The sequence below is a fragment of the Phascolarctos cinereus genome, unplaced genomic scaffold (assembly GCF_003287225.1).
Source record: "Phascolarctos cinereus isolate Bilbo 61053 unplaced genomic scaffold, phaCin_HiC Scaffold_5;HRSCAF=322, whole genome shotgun sequence".
In the NCBI taxonomy this organism is placed as follows: domain Eukaryota; kingdom Metazoa; phylum Chordata; class Mammalia; order Diprotodontia; family Phascolarctidae; genus Phascolarctos; species Phascolarctos cinereus.
In genome coordinates, this window is record NW_027555958.1 from 240,265,649 (window position 1) to 240,291,004 (window position 25,356).

General features: G+C 39.5%; 1 protein-coding gene across 5 annotated transcripts in view; it reads left to right on the forward strand.

Moving 5' to 3' along the window:
* Positions 1–20,840, forward strand: part of STK38 (serine/threonine kinase 38) — a 37,805-nt gene extending 16,965 nt beyond the window's left edge. For all 5 annotated transcript variants that reach the window (XM_020999394.2, XM_020999395.2, XM_020999396.2 and 2 more), the window contains 9 exons: positions 3,539–3,662; positions 6,325–6,479; positions 8,893–8,995; positions 11,059–11,120; positions 14,317–14,434; positions 15,587–15,710; positions 16,158–16,253; positions 17,725–17,819; positions 18,749–20,840. In XM_020999394.2, the coding sequence (XP_020855053.1) occupies positions 3,539–3,662; positions 6,325–6,479; positions 8,893–8,995; positions 11,059–11,120; positions 14,317–14,434; positions 15,587–15,710; positions 16,158–16,253; positions 17,725–17,819; positions 18,749–18,879 (1,008 nt within the window). In that variant the 3' untranslated portion in view covers positions 18,880–20,840. The remainder of the gene's footprint in view (positions 1–3,538; positions 3,663–6,324; positions 6,480–8,892; positions 8,996–11,058; positions 11,121–14,316; positions 14,435–15,586; positions 15,711–16,157; positions 16,254–17,724; positions 17,820–18,748) is intronic.
* Positions 20,841–25,356: the final 4,516 nt, after the last annotated feature.

Below are 25,356 nucleotides of genomic sequence, written 5' to 3' on the forward strand. Positions count from 1 at the left end.
TAAATCAAAGCTCTAGGTTTTTGGTTACGTATGTCATAGGAAGAAGTTGACCATGTGAAGTTACATTTTAGTAACTCATGATGTACATCTACATGCTGGAAGGTCATATGGCAAAGTCAAGGCAAAGAGATGGTTGGCGATCATAGCTTCATGGAAGGGCTGTTGGAGAAGGGACAAGGACTCTTCCTCATTTAGTCTTTTGTGGTTCCAGAGAAGATGTGTGTAAGGAGGGCAAAGGATTCAGTCCAACTTGCTCTTAAAATTTTGTTAAGCTCTAGGTTATTGAGGATTTTCTAGAAAGGTAATCTTTCCCCCTCAATTCCATAAGCCATCAATTCCCTAAAATGTCTTTTGAGGATTCCAGATATGTCAGCAGTAATTTTCAAGTTCTGCCAACACAGAGCTTGACTCAGAGTACACAAAACTCATCTCTGTGGACTGCATTTAAATTAGTCTATAACTTACTACTTGTGTAGTGTGAGTACCCAGTAGCTGATAGAGAGATGTAAAATAAAAGAAAACACACTTCAGTAAAGACCAGATAATGACTGAAAGGATGAAATTAGCACAGTGCTCATGGGTACAATTAAAATGCTTTGGGGGATTTATGTAACTATTTCTTACTGTCCATAATTGAAAAAAAAAATCCTACCAAATTAATGAATTAAATTTTCACTTCTAAGCCTCTGAGAGTTTTTGCATGAGTATTAGATGAAAATATATTTGTATTTCACAAGTATGTATTAGTTTCACATTCACATTTCCTATTAGGGACATATTTTCATATACTAACAACTTTTTCCAAATCAGAAGACGATAGTTCAACAAATAGCTTTAAAAATAAACAGTAAAGAAGCCCAGGTCATTCATTTCTTTATTCTTGTTGTAAATCATAATACAGCTAGTATAGTTAAAGGTAACTTTGCCCAAATGTTCATCTTCTTGGGGTACAATAATTCAGTTCAGTACAGTGAGTGTTTATCAAGTATCCATTAAGTGTGAAGACTGCAAGTTTAGAGTATGTGATGGAGAGTAATGTATAACAACCCCTAATAAGGTTGGCTCATCACAGTCCTAATATTTTACATTTACAGAGCTCTTTTCTGTTTCCCAAATGCTCCCCTCACAACATGAGGTACATAGGGCAAGTGATATTAGTCCCATTTTACAGATAAGGAAGCCAGGAGGGGTCAGTGTCTTACTCAACCGCCATAGCTCTAGTGAGTAACAGATCTGGTTTTTGAAGGCAGATATTACATTTACGGGTACAGTGTTCTCTTTCCATTGCACTGTACTGGCCTGTTTTCCTGTTGATGTTCTCGTGCTAGTTAATGGAAATACCCTGTTAGAATTAGAGATGCATTTGTGCCTCCTTGGCTCAGTTGTTTAGAATGCTGTGCTAATGGGGCCCGGTCAAGACTTTGAAATCTGCATGAACTAGGTATCATTGGTGTTTTCTGGGCCATAGACTTTACCACTCACCTTGCCCAGATGTGCTTGTTAGAGACTCAGGATTTTTTAGAGCTAGAAGGGACATCTAATTGCTCTAGTTTCTGACTAAACTAGCATGTAATTGGATTAGTAGAAAGTCATCACTTCTCCTGGAAAAACAATTGGAATATGGCAATAGGTCACTAGAACCATCTCTGCATACAAAAGATAACATTTTAAATTTACCTATAAGGTAACGGTGACAAAAACTGACCATTTTATTTCCTGCTTCTCCATTTACAATAATGGTTTTGACCCTTAGAGACTTGTTTGTTAGAGGCACGGGAATAAGGAGTCTAGTTTTTGTTCAGCTGATAAGAGTGGATGTGTCCTCTGTGGTTTAGAGTTGTCCTGTTGTGTTGCTAACTAGAAAGCAAACTCAGTAAAGTGTCAACACAATTTCCTTGTGTTTTCTCGTCCATTTTAAGAGGAAGAGCTGTATGTAGTAAGATACTTGTATATTGCAGGTAAAGGAACATAGAAACCCTATAGCTTTACCTGTATTTATGTTGTATTTGGAGACTGACCTCTTGTTCTTCATTTCATTCATATCCCACCTTCACCTCTTGAGGTCCTGACTGCTGCGTTAGCCACAGAGCAGGATGAGAAGGTAGTAGTGATGACCTTCCTGCCCTCTCTTAACTAATCAGGATTTCTGTGGCTGCAGCTGGTGTTTCAGATGTAGAAATGGCTAGGAATTGCAGTATTTCCCAGGAAGCATTCAGGGAACCAGAAAGAGGGGACAAAAGCCCTCACCACTCTTTCTGTCCTGCTTCACAGCAGTAAGTAGGACCCCGGAAATACAAAAGAAAGTATCCGTTATCGGTGGAGATTGGGTGCCTTTCAGTCAAGAAAAGGTGTGATTGTTTCCATGTCACATTCTAAAAAATGATGCTGTAATGGTATTCTCTGAGTTAGGATGGGATCCTATGTAGGATCACTCAAGCCTTAAGGTAAAAGTTAAGTGGACATGAGATAGAGGTTGGGAAAGAAATCCAGTTCCTCCTGGTGGTGCTTTTTCCTTCTTCATTCTCCCTCTCTCTGTCTTTCCTGGTCAAGGAGTAGGTTTTTCACATTTCTGAAAATTTTGAAACCTTGGGGGAAAGAAAAAAAAGCTAAAAATGAAAACATATGTAATTTACATGTTTAAGATAATTTTGTTAATTTGGGAGCACAGAAATATATGTTCAGTTTGCTCATAAATTAGCAAGTTTCTTATATTTAAAAGTGTAAAGGGCAAGGGGAAAAAGGAAAATTCAGAAAATAAGCAGTTTTTCCTTGGTCCATCCTTCCCTATCCCTGTTTTGAATCTTTCCATATTTTTACTGTGATTCTCTAAAGTTCCCTGCCCCAGCCCTCACATTTCTATCAGGAAACATGTTTCAAAACTTAAGCTGTCAGAGATAGTGTGTTGAGATGAAAAGACTAATATTCTGAGGTAGAATATAGAGAATTCTACTGGCTCTGGGCCCAGGTCAGATCTTTCACTTCAATTCGGTCAGCATTTGTTGAGTCCCTACCGTATACATGAAATCAAACTAGTCAGGCACTATTCTTAAAGACTCACAGAGGGCCGCCTCACAATCATATTTTTAAGGAGGGAGTTTTTCATTTTATTTCTTTACCTTATGGTGGGTGTTATCTAGAGAGCCCCAATTTCTGTCTGATTTCTGCTAAAGATTGTTTTGGGGGAAGTCCATGGAAAAGGATAGTGGCAATCATTGGACAATTCTAACTATGAAAAGTCCTCGTTGGAGCAGTGTGTTCCTTTGTGAGTTGTGATTTGCTTAAAAACCACCTGTGTGGCTTTTGGTGTTTTTTTTTTTCTCCTTTTCATCAATCGAGCCCTCATCACTGAGGACCTTCAAGCCGGTGTCTCAGTGTTTCCAATTGGGGGTTGGGAGGTTTGATTGCTTTCAGCAGAAGTCCATTCTCTCTTGCATCATTTCACAACTGAATCTTCAAACGGTGCTTGAATTGTTTGAACAAAAATGCGTCTAATAAAGCAGAGCAAGGCTTGTCATTAATCAAATGCATATACCTCTAGGTTGGCCACATTCGTGCGGAGCGTGACATTCTAGTGGAGGCAGACAGTTTGTGGGTTGTGAAAATGTTCTATAGTTTTCAGGATAAGCTAAACCTCTACCTAATCATGGAGTTCCTGCCTGGAGGTAATTACTTGATGATGAAAAGGTCATTTTTCCTTTTTGTTCTGTGGCTGTTTTCTCTCTCACCAATTAACCCTCCTTCCTACTTCTCATTGTGCTCACTAAAGGTACTTTCTATATCTTTTTTTTTAGGTTTATAAAGGAGGACATTACCCTGTCCAGTTGGGTTGAGTTGCTACCTATGACCTTAGTGCCATAAAAGTCACTTTTTCATCCATTCTCATGATTTCAGATGGACATTCCATTTTTTTTTAACATAGGTATATACTGGGGACCCTTTCTATATGCTTTCCTGCCAATGAGAATCATTGTATAAGTCCCCAAGTGACAGTGCCAATGCTACACAATTATTTGACATAACACCTTTAAAAAAAACTAATTAATGACTATTAAATATTTCATTATCCAAACTGACAGCCAGAAGTTTTTACATTTCATAAATACCAAGCTTTACCGTATCCAGCATGTGCATCTTCCAGACAAATCAGAAGCAAGCCTCAGTGACTGGAGTTTGATAACATCTGTTCTCATGAACATGAGTTACTCCCCAGTGGTCAGATGAGCTTTGAGCAGGTTTTGGTGGGGAAAAGAAAAAACCTTTTTGTTTCCTAGAGCAAAATAACAAAAGAAATAATTGCTAATAATAATTTTTACTTAAGATTCCCATCTTGTCCTAAACAATGTCTGTCATTTAGTAATGGCCTATGAAATTTAAGAAAGTGGATTGGCACCTACTAAGGTAGAGACATTTTTAAAATTGAATGTGAGTGCTCAGGTATTTGAAGAGGTCCAGCTTGATCCTTGGCACTCAGCATAAGGTTCTTGCTTTTAACTCTTCTCCACCTGCCCACAGTTCTGCTCTTCCCACTCCGTTCACTCTTGTGTCCTCCGTTCCTCTGCTCTTCCTGCTCCCCCTCCTATGACTTTCTTCACTTTCTTTGGGCTCTGCATCTGGCATTGTCTCAGTGGACTTGGGCTGTATATACTGAGCCCCTTGCTTGAGTCCTCCTATCATCTAAGAATGTTTGAGCGTGGCTAGCTTCACTCCTCGGTGATGCCAAGGCCATATTGCTGAAGTACACCCAGATGTGTTTGAGGGAATGTCACCTACCAAATGGGCGGCTCACAGTGTTGACTAGGGGAATCAGATTTTTAAAGATTTGGTCAGAAAAAAAAGGAAGGACTTGGATCATCTAATAATCGTTTTTAATCTGCTTTGCTCCAAAAATAACTTTCCCCTCCTTCTAAATTATGGGCGAGATAAAATGTAGAAAACAGTATTATACTGAATTCAAATCCAAGGTTTTTTTTCTCTTGATTATTGCCTTCTTTGCTATAATCACATATAAATTCTGTACTGTGTATTTCATCTCTTACTCTTAGCTTTAAATGTACTTTCTATGCATATTTTCCTAATTTTTGCTTTGTTCTAATTCCTGATTTTGGGTCAGAGTTTTCTTTTTGCCCTTTTGTTTGTAAAAAGAAAGAAATAACAGAACTTTGGCTTCACAGAAACTTAAAGGAAGTTAACTTTTGACTGGTAAAAATTTTTACATTGTTTTCAAAATATTGTAGACAGTGTAACATTATGCACCTTTAACATGGCTTTTTATGAAATTGAAAAATAAATGAACCTGACAAGTGTTAAGTGTGTGCTTATGGAACTGATTTTTTTTAAAAAGATCCCAGTATGCAGTTGATTATTGTTATTATCATCCATTTTTAATTTTGTCAACTAACATTTATGTGAGTGCCAACTTTGTGTTTTTTGTTTGGTGTCCCAATTCAGTATTGTGAACGAAAATGACAGAATATCCTTAAAAATGAAAAATGTTCACATATTTGCCTAATAGCACTTTAATAGCACACATGTGTACTTTGTGGAAGTGCTGTTTAATGCTAAATGTGTATGTGTGTGTGTTTAAATAAATAAGAATAGAATTGTGGCCATGAGAGTATACTGAAAAGAAAACAGAGTAGATAACTCTAGTCTACACCCTCGTTCAGAAAACCCCAAACAAGATGCCTCACAATAAACATGACACACATTTAACATCTCTTAACATCTCATTAAAGTCATAAGAAATTCCTTTGATACTCTAAAACAGAATTCTAGCCCGATGAACAAAATTAGTCAGCTTGATTGCAGAAGCTATTTTGCATTTTGGGGTGGCTTCTTTTTTTTCTTTAAATCTTTTAAGCTACTTACCATTTCCACCCCAAGCTTGGAGTGCAAATCAATTTCAGAACACAGAAAAGTACTCCTTCTTCCAGCTGTGTGACTGTAGAACAGAATAACAAACAATTCACATTCACATAGCATTTTATGGCTAACCCAGCATGTTGCCTGCATTCTGCAGTTTGATCCCCACAACAACCCTCTGAAGTGTGGAGGGTTTCTTTATTCCCATTTTGCAGAAGAGGAAACTCTGATGTTCAAAGAGATGAGTGCCTTGCTCAAACTCAGAGCTAGTATGAAGCTAAGCCAAGATTTGACCCCTGAATTCCTGGCCCCACTTCTGGGGCTCCTTTCATTATACCACACTCCACTAGAAGTAGCAGGACCAAAAGTCAGATGACCAGGACTTACTAATTTTTTGTTGTTTTTTTGTGTGTGTGTGTGTGTGTGTGTGTGTGTGTGTGGTTGCTTTGTGTCTTTTTCCAGGTGACATGATGACGTTATTGATGAAAAAAGATACTCTAACTGAAGAGGAGACTCAGTTCTATATAGCAGAAACGGTGTTAGCAATAGACTCAATTCATCAACTTGGATTTATCCATAGAGACATCAAACCAGATAACCTCCTCTTGGATAGCAAGGTATCAAAAAATAATGTCTGTTAGCTGTGCTTTAATGCCAATTCTACTCCTAGTAATTAAGATAAGGGAACTTGAAGATAGCTTGCTAGCTCTTGCCACTCTTAAAAGGATACATTGTACACTTTATGTAGTTTGAATATGGTTTTAAAGGATAAAGGCCATTTCTAATTTTGGCAGATTAATTTATGAGAGGTCCAAAAGATTTCGTATTGTACTGATTGGGTATTATTAGCTCTTTAATAATATCTCACTTTTTCAGAACCACAGTCAAGATAGGAAATAGATCTTAAAGCCCTCCAGGCTTCCAGAATAGATGTCACAAAACTTGTGCATGAAAACCCCAAACTTATCCATAGCAAAGCCTTCAGGCACTCACTCACACCCTGTCTGGTCTTAAGCCCCATACAGTTCTAATAGGCTTACTTTTCTAGTCTCCAGAACCCACAGCAGTTGTGAAGAAGCAAATGCACATATAAATACACAGATAACAGTGAAAGGTGGCAACTAAAAGCCTGCCAGCAAGAGAAAGAGAAACCGTAAAAAGAAACCCCAAAACTCTCAGAGCAGTCTGGGGCCATTTAGTGTAGGGACAGACATCAGCAGCTCCTGAGGATATGACTCAATTACATTTTGGTGAAATAATTTAATATTCCTAATGCTAACCAAGAGTCATCAAGAAAAATTAAATTATGTTCATTATGCTCTATTTAAGAAGCAGAGGGGCAGCTAGGTGGTGCAGGGGATAGAGCACCGGCCCTGAAGTCAGGAGGACCTGAGTTCAAATCTGGCCTCAGACCAAACACTTGACACTTACTAGCTGTGTGACCCTGGGCAAGTCACTTAACCCCAATTGCCTAAAAAAAAAAAAAGAAGCAGATAAAAAAATTTTGGTTAAAATAGCATTTTACTTATTACACTAACGAAAGCTAAAGCTTTCCAGCTACCTGGAAAGTTTGGCTATCAACAATAACTCATTTTCTAAAGGTTCCAGAGATCTAAGATTTTATTGTAATAGCATTTACCATGTCCTGACACATTGAAAAAATTTAGAGAATAGGCTGAAAATATATCAGTTTGCTTGACATAGACTCATAATTATGTTGTTTATCTGAAAAGCATTGTTTTGCTGTATGGGAAAATTATTGTGTTGTGTTTTTATTTAATTGACCTTAGGCTTCTGCAGTTAACAGAACTTACATTTAATTGTTTGAAAGCAATATTCTGAGAAAAATAGGTTTTTTTTGACACTGTGGAAATACCACCTGTGGTATTCTGTTCCTAGCTCTGCCTTTAACTGGCTGGATGACTTTGGGCAAGTCATTTCACCTTTCTGGGCCTCAGTTTCCTGAGTTTCCTTCATCTGTTAAATGGTCTCGGAGGTCCATTCTAGCTCTGACATTCTTTGATTCTATGAAATCCATTTTTAACTGAATGAATTTTTATGATTTTTTACCTGGCCTTTCCCTTGGCCTGCTTTAAACCAGGCTGCCATGTTCTTGGGCCCAAGGTGCTCTAGAGCTTGGCTGTGTTTTCTAGAGCAGACAGGTTTGAAAGCAAGACACCTGGGGCTAAAATAATGGAGAGATTAAGTGGGGGAAGGAAAGACATTAGATGCAGATCTCATATTTTATCTTGTACACAGTGGCTTGGACAGCAACAGAAAGTCTAGGATTTTAATGCTTACTGCAGAATTCAAGTTGTAGGGTCAAATAATGTAATAAAGCTGGAATATGGTAAAGCTCTACATTCCAACATTTAATTTACATATTTTAATTACTATGGAAATATAATCTTTCATGCTGAATTTTACATGTACTCACAACTATAGACTTCCCTGCAATTCAAGGTTTGAAATGTATACTCTGAAGAGACTGATTTAGAGGTCTCTGTTTGTGCATGGCCTATAAAGGACCTACTGTACTTTTGAGGCACTCATCTTCATCCCAGAGAGCTGAAAAGTGTCTAGTTCCTACTACTTTGACATTTATAAATTGGATTCTTTTCCCTCACCTGTAGAACAAGCTAATTTACCAGTCTTAGGAAAGAAAAAAGGAAACCAAGATGCTAGAAATGGCCCAGAAATGATATGTTTTATCTATTATTACCTCACCACATTCGAACACACCAAGCTATTTTTTGTGGAGACCCAATTCCATAGCTTTGATAGCTTGCTCAAGATGATCATTGCTCCTCCATTAACCAGACAAGTTTTTCTGGCTCTGTGTCCTGGGAAGTTAGTTCTGTCTGAGTATTAGGCCACCTTGAAGAAGATACAGAATTCTTCAGAAGTTAGATTTGTTTTTTAAAAATCACCACACATTCACTTTGGAGATGTTACGGGCACCATGGGTAGAGGTCATCTTCTGTTGCTCATTATTATTTCTGGTCTTCACTTGCCTTGTTTTCTCCCTAGGGCCACGTGAAGCTTTCCGACTTTGGCCTTTGCACAGGACTAAAGAAAGCTCATAGGACAGAATTTTATAGGAACTTGAGTCACAGTCTCCCCAGTGACTTCAGTAAGTTTTTAAAACCTCAGAAGATCTGTTCCCTGGTAGTTAAAATAAAGTGGATAAATTGAGAACGTCAGATTTGTTGCGTTACCTTGGTGTAGGGGTACTCATGACAGAGAAGCATTTTTTCTCAGGTTTAGCTTTCAGAATTATACTGCCACTTAGATCCTGGAAATCAGTTTAATGAAGGTGGCCTGTAGACAGCTGAGTGCCCTCTCGGATACTCCCTGTCTGACCTCGGCCAAGTAACTCAGTGTCCTTAGACCTCAGTGACTTCATCTGTGAAGTGAGGGGGTTGGGCCAGGTGACATTCAGTCCTTTCCATCCTTAGCTCCATGATCTGTGAATGTGCAAGACAGGCGGATCCTTGAGAAGTGTCTTTGCCTATCCACTATTGAGATCAGTAGTGATGAGCACAGGCAAAAGCAAGAGGACTAGAGGAAAAATTAGGTAACTGGCTCCCAGCATCACTGTAGATTGTTCAGCCCAAGCAGCAGACATTTTGTCTTGATCAAGTCAAGTCAGCAAGTGTTTATTAAGCACATACTATGTATGAAGCAAGGCAAAAAAACAGTCCCTTCTATGATGGAGAGATGGTATGCCAACAGCTATTATTAAAGTACTTTTCCTCAGGCATCATATAAGTACTTAAAATACAGACCTCTTGTGTGAGTGTGTATGTTCCCTTCATACTTTATAATGAAACCTCACTAACTTAAATAATAAAGGAGGGCTGGTACAGTGATTCTGAGTCATTTTTAAAAATGTGGTTGTATTACTTTTAGATAAAGTACAGCAATGAATTATGAATACGTACTAATAAGTAAAAGCTAAGTTAATTTTTAAAATTAGTTTTTGCCACTAAAGTCTCTTCCCATCCTTCATCATGATGTCATGACCTTGGTGTTCTCTTGGCCCCCGGCAGTAGAGTGCATATTATAGCAGATCTGAGCAGACTCCCAGTCTACATCTGATGGTGGGCCAGGCACTGTTCTAAGTAAACACTTTAGAATTATTATCTCATATGATCCTCATAACAACAACAATTGTTAACATTTACATAGTGCTTACTATGTGCCGGGCACTGGACTTTATAGTTAATCCTCACAACAACCCAAGGAGGTAGGTACTGCTGATTATCCCCATTTTACAGATGAAGAAATTGAGGCAAAAAATAGGTTAAGTGACTTTCCAAGGGTAATGTGGTTGACATAGATAAAATTTATTGGATGGATCTTAAGTGGAAAAAGCAGTTTTACCTCCTGCATCCAGAAGTTTTATTTCTTTTTTCTTAATCTTCTGTCTGTCAAAATTTAGATAACTCAGTCCCTGCCCTTATAAAGCTTACAGCCTAGACTTTTGAAGATATAGTTTAATGTATCTCTAATTTCAGAGCCCTTAGTTTGGTTTTTTTTTAAACCAATTTAACCTAGGTTTTCCTTTCCTATAAATGAAACCTTGAAAATTCTCAAAAGGGAAAAATTACTTAAAATTTTGTATTCCTTTGGTGACTCTGCTACATGCAGCTAGCTCTGTAATTCACATTACAGGGTTGTTTAGTCCATATGAACTACAGTGCAATAATTAGTGCTTATAAAATCTTGTACATTTAGGAACTTTGATGGTATTACAAATAGTTTTTGTTTTTGTTTTTGTTTTCATTAATTTACCTATTTATTCGTGTTCTTCCCTTTGTCTGGGTCTTAAGAGGCAAATTCAGGAAAAGGTTAGATGACTTCTTGTCCAGGATGTTGTAGAAGTGTTTCTTGCTTCTGGTTGGGGCTTGGACTAGGTGACCTCTAAGAAATAGGCCCTGGCAAATAGAGTTTATTTCTTTCCGTACTCTGGCATTCTATATATCTGAATTATTGCAGATTCTGAATTAAAGAATTTGCTTTTCAGAAAATCCTGATTTTATAGCCTGCCACCAAAAAAAAAATGGGATTAGGGTTTAGCTATAGGTGAGTCAAAATAGCAGAACCTTAGAGTGCCCCTTGAAGAATCTAAAAATTAAGAATGGGAAAAAGCTGTCTGAACCTTGATTCATGCTCGTTTTCTCCTACCTCTAGCTTTCCAGAACATGAATTCCAAAAGGAAAGCAGAAACCTGGAAAAGAAATAGACGCCAGCTAGTAAGTAATCTTTAGGATGTGTGATTTCAAGAATACCGAACAAGCATTGGGAATTCCTTTACCTTAGCTGCTGTTCAAAATGAAAATCAATCAAGTTCAAGAAGGATTTTGATAAATAATTTGTAGTTGGTAGATATTTGGAACTTCAGAGTTTGCGATTGTCTCCCTTCACAGCCCCAAAGTAGCTGAGAGCTGGGAATTAGTATTTTCACTTTAATTATTATTATTATTTACTTTTACAAAGCTTAAATTAGCTCCAAAATAAAAATGTTAGCCTAGTGGCTTAAAATTAAATCTGGTCCTCAAAAGCGAAGTTTTATACAGGCCACTTAACACTTTAAGAAACTCAGTGGCTCCTTGGACAGGACTGAATTGAAAAGCATTTCTAATTTCTCTGGATGTTAAGGTGTTTGTTTTGGGAGTACTGAAGCTTGATGTGGTACCTTTTTGTAGGGAACTCCAGATCCTCTTTAAACAGCTAAACTTTCTAACTGGCCAGAAATCTGTGATTCAGCTCTAGGTTTAAGGAGAATAAATGTCAGGGAGAATCTGCTAAGAAGTTCCTTTTTTTCTCACCTTAGAGTCTGCTGCTCAGAGCGCAGGCCAACTGGAAGTTTATTTGACATCTAACAGGATGAGGAAGCCTCTCCTAAAATCTTTTCTTTTAAAAAAAAAAGTCTTGTTTTAACATCAGTTTAGTTGCCAAATATATGGCTTCTCAGACCCTCATAACAAAGAATAAAAAAGAGAGAGAAGGGAAAAAAAGCTAGTTGAGCGAAATTAACCAGCACATAACTGAATCTGTGTGTGTTATGTTCTACACCTAGTGGCCCCTCCCCACCCCCACCATCCTTGCTGTCTCTGCTGAGAAGGAAAGAAGGCATATTTCCTCCTCTCTTCTTTGGGGCCAAGCTTGGTTGTTATAATTACATAGTCCTAAGTTTCTGTTTTGCTCTTTTATGTTATTATGGTTGTTGCCTATATTGTTTTCCTGGTTCTGCTTGCTTCTCTTTGCATCAGTTCATATAAAGCTTCCTATGTGTATATTCTCCAGTCATTTTTTTCTTGCAGCATTGTAATTAAAGGCTCTAATTTAACCTTATTCCACTGTGCTAATTTCTAAAATGTGTTCATTCTAAGTTGCGTTAAAGTAGGGACAATGCATTACTCAGTTCTCTATCTCCATCCCTAAGCAGAGGCCTTTGTACATAGTAAGTACTTGTTAAGTCCTTGAGTAATTAAGTACAAACACCTTAAATTAGTCTTTGAGATCCATGAAGCATAGCTTGGGAGCCACTTCTAGCTTGCCAGGAAGACTTTTGCAGTTTCCTTGTTGCAGTATTAGACAATCCTTGGGAGTTAAAAAACTTTTTTTTAACATGTGAACCAATTCCTCGTACTGTGATTTAAGGCTATTGCATTTTATTCCCTTCTCAGTTGAAATAGAGAACAGGTGGCCAAGATCCTCCTAATATCCTGTCCTGGAGCTGAAGCCTTGGCACCTGTTAGTCTTATCGTCTTCAGGGCAAAGAACTGTGTCTTTTGACCTTTCATAATAAATCCGGTTAGGCTGCAAGCTAGGTATGGGCTTTAAGCCAATGTATAATAAGAGCTGGTCTAGTGTTAACAGTGTAACTTCTACTCCACTGTAATTTTCCCAACTATCTCAAGTAGCGCTGTGGGGGGTGTGTGTGTGTGTGTGTGTGTGTGTGTGTGTGTGTGTGTGTGTTTAAATAGTAGGTTTCCATTAAAAAAGTGAGCATCCCAGGATGTCTTTTCAATCACTCGAAGTAGGTGAATGTCCTTATCTATATACTTTATGAGATAAGAATGAAAATGAAAACTTTCCCAAGGTGACTCGAAAGGTCAAATACATATGTGTCCATTGTTTTAAGTAAAAGTAGACGTGGTCAAGCAGAGAAACTCATTTGGTTTATATAATCAGAAGCCTTGAAGTGAAATAACATGTGGTTTAGATGGCTATAACAGGAGTCAAACTAAGACATCTGAGTACCGAGAGAAAGAGGTGAGTAAAGTTCTGGAAATTGTGAATGTCAAAGTGAAGCAGAACTGTGCATGAGAAAATCTCCAAGCACGTTCTGAGGAAGAAGGATTAGTCAGATGATTAAGGGGAAAGATTCAAAGTTAGAAACATGACCTAAAGAGAAGTGAACTCTCAAGTGGTGAGTACAACTCCCAGTACAGACATGCTGTTAATCAGTGCTGTACTCCCATATTCTACCAGTCCAGCCACCAACTTAATGTCCTCTTTACTAAGAATATTCAGTTTAGTTTGTTGAAGGATTTTTATTTTCTAAAGTAGTACTCTAATTATATGAGACAAGTCGCTGGGGAAAATAGAATTTCTTTTACTGCCAACTTTGTTGAAACATATCTCTTCTTTAGAGCAGAGGATGCCTTTCTCTAGCTTCTTTTATCTGCGGTTGGCATTGCAAATACCTACTTTTCTTGGGGAGTGCCCAATCTGTAAGTCTCCAACCTAAAACATTAAGTGGGCTTAAAAAAATAAACCAAACAACCTTTCCCTTAATACTCAGATATACTTCTTACTAATACTTTACTCTCTGGTGGCTAACTGTTACTACCCAATTGAGATTTAGAAAACATGCCTTTCATATGGATATAACATTTTAAATATAGCGTATAGATTTGCTAAATAAGTTCTGAGGACCCTCAATCACATCTTAAAATGAAGCTTTTAGACATAAATATTAGTACCCAAGGCTAAACCTTTTGATTTCCTTAAATACAAGAAACTCATAGTATCATGAGATCATGAAGCCTTAGTAGATGGAGCCAGAAGGGACCTTCAAGGCCATCTAGTCCAACCTCCGTATTTAGAGATAAGGAAACTGAGATCCAGGGAAGTTGAGTGAGTTGCCCAAGTTTACACAGGTACCACTAGGTGTTAGAAGGGGGAATTTTCTTTCCACTGTACTATATCCTCTCGTCTTCACCAGGATTCCTTTGGGCTCAGTAAATTACTAGGTTTGGAACATATTTGTAAATACCTTCATCTCAGTGACAAATCTGTGTTGATGATATTAAAAAAGATTCACTGTTTGGGCAAATCAAAACTTGACATGAAGGCATGTGGGGTCCTTTGTTTAGGTTAGAATGGCAATGGATATGTTGACCCTCTGCATTTTCCTCTGACGTTTGGTAAATATTTCAGGCCTTCTCCACAGTGGGCACTCCAGATTACATTGCTCCTGAAGTGTTTATGCAAACTGGATACAATAAGCTCTGTGATTGGTGGTCTCTTGGGGTTATCATGTATGAAATGCTCATTGGTAAGTGACGTACCATCTGAGGACCTGATTCTGTCTAACCAAGGAAGATCTCTCAGTGACCCTAGAAGCAGTTGTTTTTTGGGGAAATCTTAGGAGTCCCTTTTGCATACGTCCCCTGCTTACTCCCCACAAACAGTATTTCTTTTGGTTCTAATGGTAAAGATTCCTTCTACTAATTTCTCAAATTGGGACTTAAATCTGGGAGTAGTCTCTTGTTCATATGATCATTAGTATCTTATTGGTTGCTTTTGGACTTCACGTTGTTTCTCAATCTCTTTTTTTCATTCATGTCATCCCTCTTATTCTTTTTAGTCACTGAAATTTGTAGAGCGCTTGCTTCTTTTGAATATGTGGATATTGTTCCACTTATCCCTTACCTTCATTCATCTTTGTATTCATTCTCCCACTCATTTTCATTTATAAAACTACCATGTATGTATCTCTTCCAGTTTTGATTGGGTATTTGGGGGTGCATGTGTGTGTACAATTGTTTGGGTGTAAACTCTATGTATGTGTCTGTATACAAACATGTATGTGCCTGGATGAAGATGGAGGTTTCCAGGTGGGGTCTTTTGAATGAGGAGTAGTATCTTTCTTTGAATAGGTAGGTATCTGGGCAAGGGTATATGTATGCACAGTAAAAGTGTAAAGGAGCGTGAGGGGGTGGATAAGAGCATGCTCGTGTGCACATCCTTGTCGAGAGTCTTCAGATTGAGAAATGAAGGTTTCTCAGGTAAATCCTGGACTTTCTTCCCAGACCTACTTAAGTTCTTTGGTTCTGTTTCCATGAAGGAATGACACTGTCTGAGGTGTTTTCTTAATATTGTTTCATTTCTGCTTCAGTAGTTTTGGTTCCTCTCCCCTGGGCCAATTACTTCCCTCATTCTTCTCTCCCCTTAAGCTTTTGGCTGGCATCTCCCTAGCAGTATTAAAGAGGGCAACAGCTGTCCTACTGGTTCAGGAACTCTGAGAGATATGAAATGATAGCTCAGATTTTTCCAGCATCAGTGGGAATCCTCTGTGCTGTAGCAAGATACATCAAGTTTAGTTAGAGTTTGTGGTTTTTAGCAGTTAAGGAAAGTAATCATAATTAGTCAGTTTGGAAATATCAAACTCTGGACAGGGTCCCTCATATTCTTTTTCTTATTCCAGGTTACCCTCCTTTCTGTTCTGAGACTCCTCAAGAAACTTATAAGAAGGTGATGAATTGGAAAGAAACACTGACTTTTCCTCCAGAAGTTCCAATCTCTGAGAAAGCCAAGGATCTTATTTTAAGGTACCCATTAGAGAGAGCTCTACAGAGTCTTTTGGTGCTTAGGAATCAAATTTAACATTTAACTCTTTCTTTTAAAAAAGGAAATTAAAAAACCCCATCTCTTTATAAAGATAAAGGCAGCATAGTATAGCAGATAGAGAGTTGTTTTCTGAGTCAGGAAGGCCTGGGTTCAAGTCCTGCCTGTGATGTGTACTGAATGTGTGACCCTAGGCAGTTCACTTAACCCAGCAACTCTACAGACCAGAAGTTGCAGAGCAGAAGCTGATCTGCTTTGGTAGAGGGAGTTTATTCATGGGGAGTTCCTTATACCAGTTAAATCACAGGTTTGGTCCAGGCTGGCGTTTGTGTGTACAGCCATACATATATGTATGTTTATCTACATGTACGCATCTATATATACATATATAGAAGAAAAAGAGTTTGCATGTGGGCCGCCTTCTTTTCTAGATTCTGCTGTGAATGGGAACATAGAATTGGAGCACCTGGAGTTGAAGAAATTAAGAGTAATCCTTTTTTTGAAGCAGTTGACTGGGAACATATCAGGTAACACTATTCAAAACCATGTATTCAATGTGGTTTTTTAGAAAGTCTATTCTTATTTGGAAATTTAACCTGCATCATTGCCAAGTTAGGTACATGGAGATATCATCTGAAAAATTCTAGATTTAGATTCCTACAAAGACTGGAAGCCAGCCATTCCTGTTATCTGTATGCTGTATGATTATGCTTAAGGGCGTAACTATGGGTAGACTTTGGTTTCCTAATCCAAAGGATCAGACTCAGAAAATAATTGCTCTTATTTAGAGCTAAGCAAAGCAGTCTCTGTACTACCTCATACATAGTGCTGAACAAATGTTAAACTTCCTCAGAAAGTGAATTTGAGAACTGAGATTCATGATTAGGACTGATTGGTGCAGATGAAGCCAGTGTCGGGTCTAGGGCATATTTAGGGAAAAGGGAAAACAGAGAGTGGGGTAGAGAAAAGAAGGAATGAAGATATATATGGTTTGGAGTGGGGAAAGAGTGCTGTCCACAGGGACTTGAAGCGCCCAGGCCCTCAGTGGCCCTTCAGCATTGAACACATTTGGTGTTGAACAGGACATTGAGAAATCCAGCTTGCTCTAGCCCCCTGGCATTGAAGAATCAGTCTTCTAGGCAAAGTCTTAGCATCTCTGCTGCAGGCAGCTCTTGATGATTCAGAGTTCGATGTACCAGATCCATGGTTTTCCTTTTCCTTCCCATAGCCTTCTTTTTAGATTTCTCACACCTAGAAGGTGGACAAGAGGAGAGGCGAGGTTAAATGGAGATTTGCCCATTTTCTAGCTGACTTAGTAAAAGGGACAGGAGACTGAAATGTCTAGTGTGCTTATGGTTTTCATTTACCCTTTCTCTCCCTGCCTTGCCCTATGACCATTAAAGATTAGGAATTATTCATGTTTGTTTTACTTAGGTGGAGCCCATTCATTGCCATGCCTTGATTGGCCTTCACAGATCTAGTAGAGGAAGTGCGTACCATCTGTCCGGAGCTGCCTTTCTTGTGGCCTGACTTTGGTTTCCTAATCCAAAGTATCAGCTTGACAAGAAAATTGCTTTACTTAGACCTAAGCAATTCCTATAGTGCCTTTATCAGGGGCATGAAGCCCAATTTGATCACTATCACCCCATGCAATTACAGTTATCCATTCCACATCACCAGGGTTTGGGATGCAGCACCACCATAATCTGGAAAATCTGTGTCAAATCTTTTGGCCTCTTTTCGTACCAGACAAAAAAGAAACTTTTATGGGGTGTTTACAGTACCTTACTGTAAAATTTGTGTTAAGTATTTGGTCGTGGGCTCTGTGTCATCTGCTGGCCTTCACATGTCCTCTGTGGCTTCTGCAAAACTCCCCCAAATTCTCATTTAATGTCTCATCCTGACCCACGATATATGGAAACCCTGATGGGGAAAGTAGTGATGTGGGAGGGACACCTGTCCCAGCTGATTAATTCTTGGTGCATCTCTTCTTGCCAGGGAGAGACCTGCTGCAATATCGATTGAGATAAGAAGCATTGATGATACCTCAAACTTTGATGAGTTTCCTGAATCTGATATTCTTAAGCCAACAGGTAGCAACACTCTCTACTTTCCTCTTAGTTTATTTTTTCCAGCAGTTGCCGTAGCTTCCCCCTAACTTTGGAATAGTAATAACCAAACCATAAGGGTGCAGAGCATATGCATAAGCTAAAGCCCTTTTAATCCTTCCTAGGTATTATTTCCCTCAGCATCAAGCTGCATCAGCCCCTAAGTGCAGCACTTCATTGAAGGATGTGGAAGAATGAAGGCGTAGTTTAGTCCAGAGGTATCAAGCATATGACTGAACCCACTCCCAGGGCAACCAAACCAGATTAAAATGTAATTGGGAGATAGTTAATAAAATAAGTAAAAATACAGTTGAACATAGATAATATTAACATGTGGTTTTCTAAGTCATTATGCACCGACAGGGATCCTTATATGGAGTTTAGAGGCTCCTGTTTTTATTTGAGTTTAATGCCACTGGTAGAATAGGAAGAATACAGGACTGAAGCTAGGGCCTGGGGTTTGAAGACTGACTGAGTCTGTCGGCAACATCTTGGGGCCTCTTTTTCCTTATCTGTAAACTAAAGGGGTTAAATGATCTCAAAGGTCCCTTCCAGCTCTAAATCCTGTTATTTTTATGACAGGAAGTGAATAAAACTGCCATACTCATAGAGCTCAGTCAGCCCCTTTAAGATCTGCCTTCAGGGCCTGCTTTGTTTGCTTAAAAACTTAATTGGAATGCCAGAAACTAAAAGCAAAAGCGCCTGACTTTTATCTTTCCTTGGGGCATTTTTAGGAGATTATTCTTAGGTACTAAAAATTAAAATGAAAGCCAAATATGGTATCTTGAGGGGCAACCAGCTAAGTTTTTCCCCTTTAGAGACTGAAGTAAGTTCTTGAGGATACAACACTGTGCAGAGTTGAATAGAGCATGTGGGCAGGGGATGAGTCAACCCTAATGTCTGTTTTGTTCCAGTGGCTACAAGTAACCACCCAGAGACGGACTACAAGAACAAAGATTGGGTCTTCATCAATTACACGTACAAACGTTTTGAGGGCCTGACAGCACGAGGAGCAATACCATCCTATATGAAAGCAGGAAAATAGTCGGCAGTGAAGCGGGGTCATTTGGGGGAACATGGTTCTGTGTACAGCCCTGGGACCACCTTCTTTCACCTTCGCGTGTAAGGGCTATGAGCTTCCAAGAAGTTTTACAGAACCTGCTCTGTCCTGGTGAACAGTGAACCTTCTGAAATGTGATGGGTGGATTTTCTTCTTTTGTGGCATCTGAAGACTCCAGCCAAACATTTCTACCGCATCAGCCGTAGACAACTGTCCTGCTTCTTCAGAAGCAAGATAGGCCAGTTTCACACGTGCTCAGAAGTTCTTTAGAATGAAGAAAATTCTGTCATCCAACATGACTGAGCCTGTAGTTCATTCTTGTCCAGTCCCAGCCCAGTCCTGTGTCTTTGTGATGTGTCTTTGCCAGTCCTCCTGGTTGTCCTCCCATCATGGCTAAATAGCCCTATAGTTCCCAGGAAATCAAGCAATAATAGAAACGGAGGCCATATTCTGGCTTCTTTGTCGTGTGAAGTGATGGGAATATTTTTCCAGGCCTCATTGGATGCCCTTCCCCAATTGCCACCTTTGATGGTATTCTCAGTTTTCTTCATGGCCTCCATTTGTGATGATGCACTTTACTTATGGTACTAGGAGAAAGACACACTTAGGCCTTGATTACTCACCTGATCACTTGCCCCTCCCCCCTCCACCCCCCAACTAAAATACTCATACTCCATTTCTGAGTTGCTGATAGGGGCTCCCAGTTGGGTCCACTAGATGACCTGAAAAGCCATTATGTGTTGCCAAGGAGTCCTGGATCGTGTGGAAAAAAAATCAGCCCCTACTTCCTGTTCACTGCTGTTTGTGAAAACCCTCAGGCAGGCTGGCCCGCCACTGGCTCATCTTGTCATGCTGCCAATAGGAACCCACTTTCCCTAAAGAAACCCAGCCGAGCTGGAAGAATACAGATTGACAAGAGCCATCCTGGGGCTCAGCAAGGGAATGGTGCACCAGCCACAGCCATCTCTTGGCTGCTTTGCTTGTGCTGACTCCTCCATGCCTCCTGGAAGGAGGTGAAGGAGTCCGCCTATTGGAATGGTGCGGAGATACCTTCGTCCTTGTTTGTAGCCATTTCCTCCTTACTTCCTCTGTATCTCTCCTTTCCCAGCTCTAGGTAGTCTTTTCACTTGGGTACCATGATTGAAAATTGTTTTTCTTTTCAGATGCCTTTCTAGGAGACCCTTCCTTCCTCAACGAGGGTCTCGTGTGGATTGGATGGAATGTGTCTAAAGGACACTGGGTAATGTCTATAAGCACATTCGTCCATGTCTGCTATGGGGTACTCTCCATGAGAGACCCTGAAATTAGCACAAAGTGCCTTCTCTTTTACAGCTGCCACCTCTAGAGGAATCTTGCTTGGTCAGAAAAATGTGGAGGCTCCATATTAATGCATTATTTTTTTTAAACTTTTGATAATTCTTAAAGCGTTATTTTGCACCTGTTTGGTAAATTTGCCTGTGCAAGAGGGTCATGGCTAAGCTACAGTTGGGAGGCTCATTTCTGTCTATCTTAAAGCTGTTTAGATCAATTTTTAAAGGAAAGTGTGTCAATATAGCCATTCTCAAAAAAGGAATACCCCTGCTCTGTTTGGGGAGCAGGATATAATAATAGCATATGAAACTGCTCCAGGTTTAATGTTTGAAAGGAATAAAGAAAATTAGGAAAGTCTCAACTCCAGATGGAGAACACGCGTTTGGCACTAGGCTTCTTAGTCGGGGATTCAAAGGGATTTTAACATGTACATTTGTAGTCCTTTGTATTATAAGGTAGTCACTGTCATGTCTTGGATTCATCTTGTTTTGCAGAGTGATAAATGAAGAGAGAAATACAGGGTATGCATCCTGTGTGCTGGACAGTAGGGGGTGGGGGGGTTGTGATTTGTTTAGGGAGAAGACATCCACATTTTAACCATTAAAAACTTCTGAATAAACTGTGTGGTAATTGTAGCGTGAATCTCTGATGTGTATTTTTAAGCAGATTCGGCCTACTAGCCAAGGAAGCTGTGGAACATTGATGCTTTTTTTCTTTTTTTTTTTTTCCCTTAGGCAATTGGGGTTAAGTGACTTGCCCAGAGTCACATAGCCAGTAAGTGTCAAGTGTTTGGTCTGAGTCCAGATTTGAACTCAGGTCCTCCTGACTTCAGGGCTGGTGCTGTATCCACTGCGCCAGCTAGCTGCCCTCAATCTTGCCTCTTGACCTGGGGTTCTGTTTGGTGAAGCATATAGACCTCTTCTCAGAAAAATGTTTTGTTACCTACATTCATACCTAAAGGAAATGTTAAATTTCATTTAAAGGTTAGTAAAATAGAGATGTAATTTATTTCCCATCCAGGTTCGTAGACTTTTTCCCCCTCACCTTAAAAATTTGTCCTTGGATTTTTAGGCAGAGGGAGTACATGGATCCCGAGTTTTAAGAATGTCTGCTCTTGATGAATTGTCAGTCTTAAAAATACTCGTTTGTCTAAACATACTGATTGGAGAACTAGCTTGTGAATGGATCCTAATTATAGCAAACTGTTACCCAGCGTGGTTGCTGAACTAAATTCAGCAACTACCTTTTAAGTGCCTGCTGTGTGCTAGGTGCCAAAGAAGATGGATGAAAAGTGGCATGGCCTCATAGAACTTAGTCTAGTGGCGTCTGCCCTGGGGTTCTCCTCAAAAGTGATTCCCTCCCCAGGACTACCATTTCGGGAAGGACCTCAGTCACACTTCACCTCACTCGCATCTTGTTTGTATCAGTCAACATTTATTTAGCTCCTGCCGCGTGCCAGGCACTGTGCTAAGAGCTGGGGATACAAAGAAAGGCAAGAGACGTTGCCTGTCCTCGAGGAGCTCACAGTCTAATGGGGAAGATGACATGCAAACACTATGTACAAACCAGATAGAGACAAGAAGAGTTCTTCCACCAGTGTTACGGGTGGGGAGGGAGCCTGTGTTCTACATAGCCCCCATGTGGCCATCCTCACAGTCATCCGCACTGGCCGCCTGGCGTCGTCCTCAACGCCTTATTCTCACCTCCCCCCCACCCCTTCTCAATGTGTCGCCAAGTACTTGCCACTCCCGCCTTTGGAACTTCTCTCACATAATCCTCCTCTCCTCTGGCACTGTCCCAGGACTCCTCACTGCAGCCCATCTTCCACTCATCCGTCAATGTGATCTTCCTGATATGCAGGTCTGACCCCCACACCCACCAATGAACTCCAGTAGCTCCTTGTCACCTCAAGGATCAAATACAAACAAGCTCAGGCCATTCAAAGCCCTCCGTAACCTGCCCCCCCCCCAATCCAGTCGTCTTGTACTTTACATTCCTCCGTATTCCCCTCCCATTTCCTGACTTGGTGTTTTCGTTGGCCATCTCCATGCCTGGAATGCTCTCTCTCCTCATCTCCGCCTCCTGCCTTCCCTGCCTTCCACTAAGTCCCAGCTAAAGGCTTCTTCAGGAGGCCTTTCCTGCCTTTCCTGATCCCCCTTAACTCTAGTGTCTTCTCTCCATTGACTATTTCAAAGTTGTCCTGCACACAGTTTGTTTGCATATAGTTGTCTCCCATTAGACTGTGGGCTCCTTGAGATCGAAGCCTGTCGTTTACCTTTGCATACCCAGTGCTCAGCACAGTTCCTGGCCCATGGTACTTAAGAAATGTTTATTGATTGGGGAAATCAAGGAAGGCTTCTGGGAGGTGGCATTTGAATTCAGTTTTAGAAGGCAGAGAGGAAGAGAGGGACTTGCAGGCGTAGAGATGAAGGGGAACACCGTGAGCATAGATAACTGAGGTTAAACACTACAGGAGCACATACAAAATAGAGCGAAGTCCAGTTCAGCAAGAGCGTGGCATATGTAAACAGCAGCAGTAAGAGAGAATGCTGAGAGGTAGGATGGAGACAGTTTCTGAGGAGAGGGGCAGGGCTTGAATTCCAGGGAAAGGAGTTCAGACGCTCAATAAGTAAGAAAGAACCATTGAACGGAGTGGTGATATGACGAGGGTTAGACACAAGAAAAGACATGAATATTTTGGAGGGGGAGAGCGAAGGAATGCCCGGGGGAAGCGGGGCAAGCTCTTACTAAGTACCTACTTTGTGCCCCCAAAATGCCAGAAAAAGCAGCTTCATCTCTCTAGATCTGTCTCCTCATCTATATGATACCAGGTGATCTACAAGGGCCTTCAGAAATCTTGTTGATTTGGTATGTGCAGGAAAAGCAAGTTTGGACTTTGCTTTGATTCTTTCATCTGCTGAAACTAGCTGTGCCATTCATTTCAGTAAATCTGCTTATCTCCTTGGAGAGAGAGGGAGGGATAGGAGGAGGGAAAAGGGAGGCTTTTTGTATTCTCTCCTTTGACTATCTGATTCACTCTTGTAAGTGAAAGATTTCAATGATCTCACCTAATCGATGTCTTTAGGCCCAGGACCCCAGTCCCACATTTCTAAGTACCTGCTAGATACCTCAGTGTCAGTCACACCAGTACTTCAAACTCGATGTGTCCAAAACTAAACTCATCTTTGACTGAGAAAGTCTTCCCTTCCTCCCAATTTCCCTATTCTCTTGATGGCATCACCTTTCTCTCAGTCACCCAAGCTTAAAATTTTATAGTCATCTTTAATTCTTTCTTCTGTGTATCTGATCAATTGCTAAGCCCTATTGATCCTCCCTCTGCAATCTCTCATATTTTTCCATTCTCTTTGCTGTCACTCTAGGCCTTTGTTACCTCTTGCAGGACCTGAGTAATAAGTAACCTCCTTAGTTGTCACCTCACCTCCATTTTCTTCTCTCTCCAAGTCATCCTTCATGACCCTGCCCAAATAATATTCCTAATGAAAGGTTTAATCCCATCACTGCCAAGAGGCAGCATGGGATAGCAAATAGCAAGAAAATCTCGGAGTAGTGAAGATGATTACACATGAAACTGCGAATCTACTATGTACAACTTGCTATTCCTTTCAAATATACAACAAAATTATCATGTAAATTAATTTTCTTTCCTTTTTTTCTTCCCTGCCCCCGCCCTAGAGATGGCTACCATTAGACACACACACACACACATTTATATACACACATATATACATACACACACACACACACACACACACACACATATATATATATATATATGTAGAATTATTCTATACATATTTCTATTAGTTCTTCCTCTGGATGCAGATAACATTATGTCCTTTATAGTTAATTTAGTTATATATAATAGTTGAAATAACTCATTCACTCAAAGTAATTCTTAAAACAATATTGCTGTTACTATACACAATATTCTCTTGGTTCTGCTCATTTCACTCTTCATTATTTCATGCAAGTCTATCCATATTTTTCTAAGATCGTTGAGCTCATCATTTCTTATAGCACAGAAGTATTCCATCACAATCATATACCACAGCTTGTTCAGCCATTCCCCAATTGATGGGCATCCCTGCAATTTCTAGTTCTTTGCTACCACAAAGAGAGCTGCTATAAGCATTTTAGAACACATAGGCTCTTTTCTTTTTCCCCCTAATCATCTTTGGAAATAGACCTAGTAGTGGTATTGCTGGGTCAAAGGGTATAGGTAGTTAATAACTCTTTGGGCATAATTCCAGATTGCTCTCCAAAATGGTTGGATCAGTTCACAATTCCCCCAACAATGAATTAGTGTCCCAATTTTTCCACATCCCCTCCAACATTTGTTGCTTTCCCCTTCAATCATTTTAGGCAATCTGGTAGGTGTAAAATGATATCTCAAAATTGTTTTAATGTGCATGTCAATAATGATTTAGAGCATTTTTTTCATATGCCTACATGTTGTTTTGATTTCTTCATCTGAGAACTGCCTGTTCATATCCTTTGACCATTTATCAATTGAGGAATAGCTCGTATTCTTTTAGATTTGACAAAGTTCTTTATATATTTTTGATGTGAGACCTTTACTTGTTAAACTGTCTATAAAATTTCCCCACCTCCAATTTTCTGCTTTCCTTCTGATCTTGGCTACATTTGTTGTATTTGTAAGACCTTTTAAATTTAATGTAATTGAAATTGTTCATTTTATACCTAGTTGTTTTCCATCTCTTGCTTATTTATAAATTGTTCGCCTGTCTATAAGTCTGATAAGTAATACGTTCCATGTTCTAATTTTCTCTTACTATCTCTCTTTATATCTGGGTCATGTATCCATTTTGACCTTTTCTATTCTATGTGATCACTGGGTCACTTGTTCTACTGGTTCTATTCAGTCCATTCTGCATTAGTCCATGCAAGTCTTTGAAGGTTACTCTGAATTCCTCATATTCATCATTTCTTACAGTACTATGATATTCTGTTAAAGCCATATATCATCATTTGTTCTGCCATCCCCCAGTTGATGAGTGCCTACTTTGTTTCTTTTTTACAACAAAAATGCTGCTATAATTAAAAATTTATAAATTATAATTATAAATTATAAATTAAAATTATAAAATTATAATTTTTAAAAAAATGCAT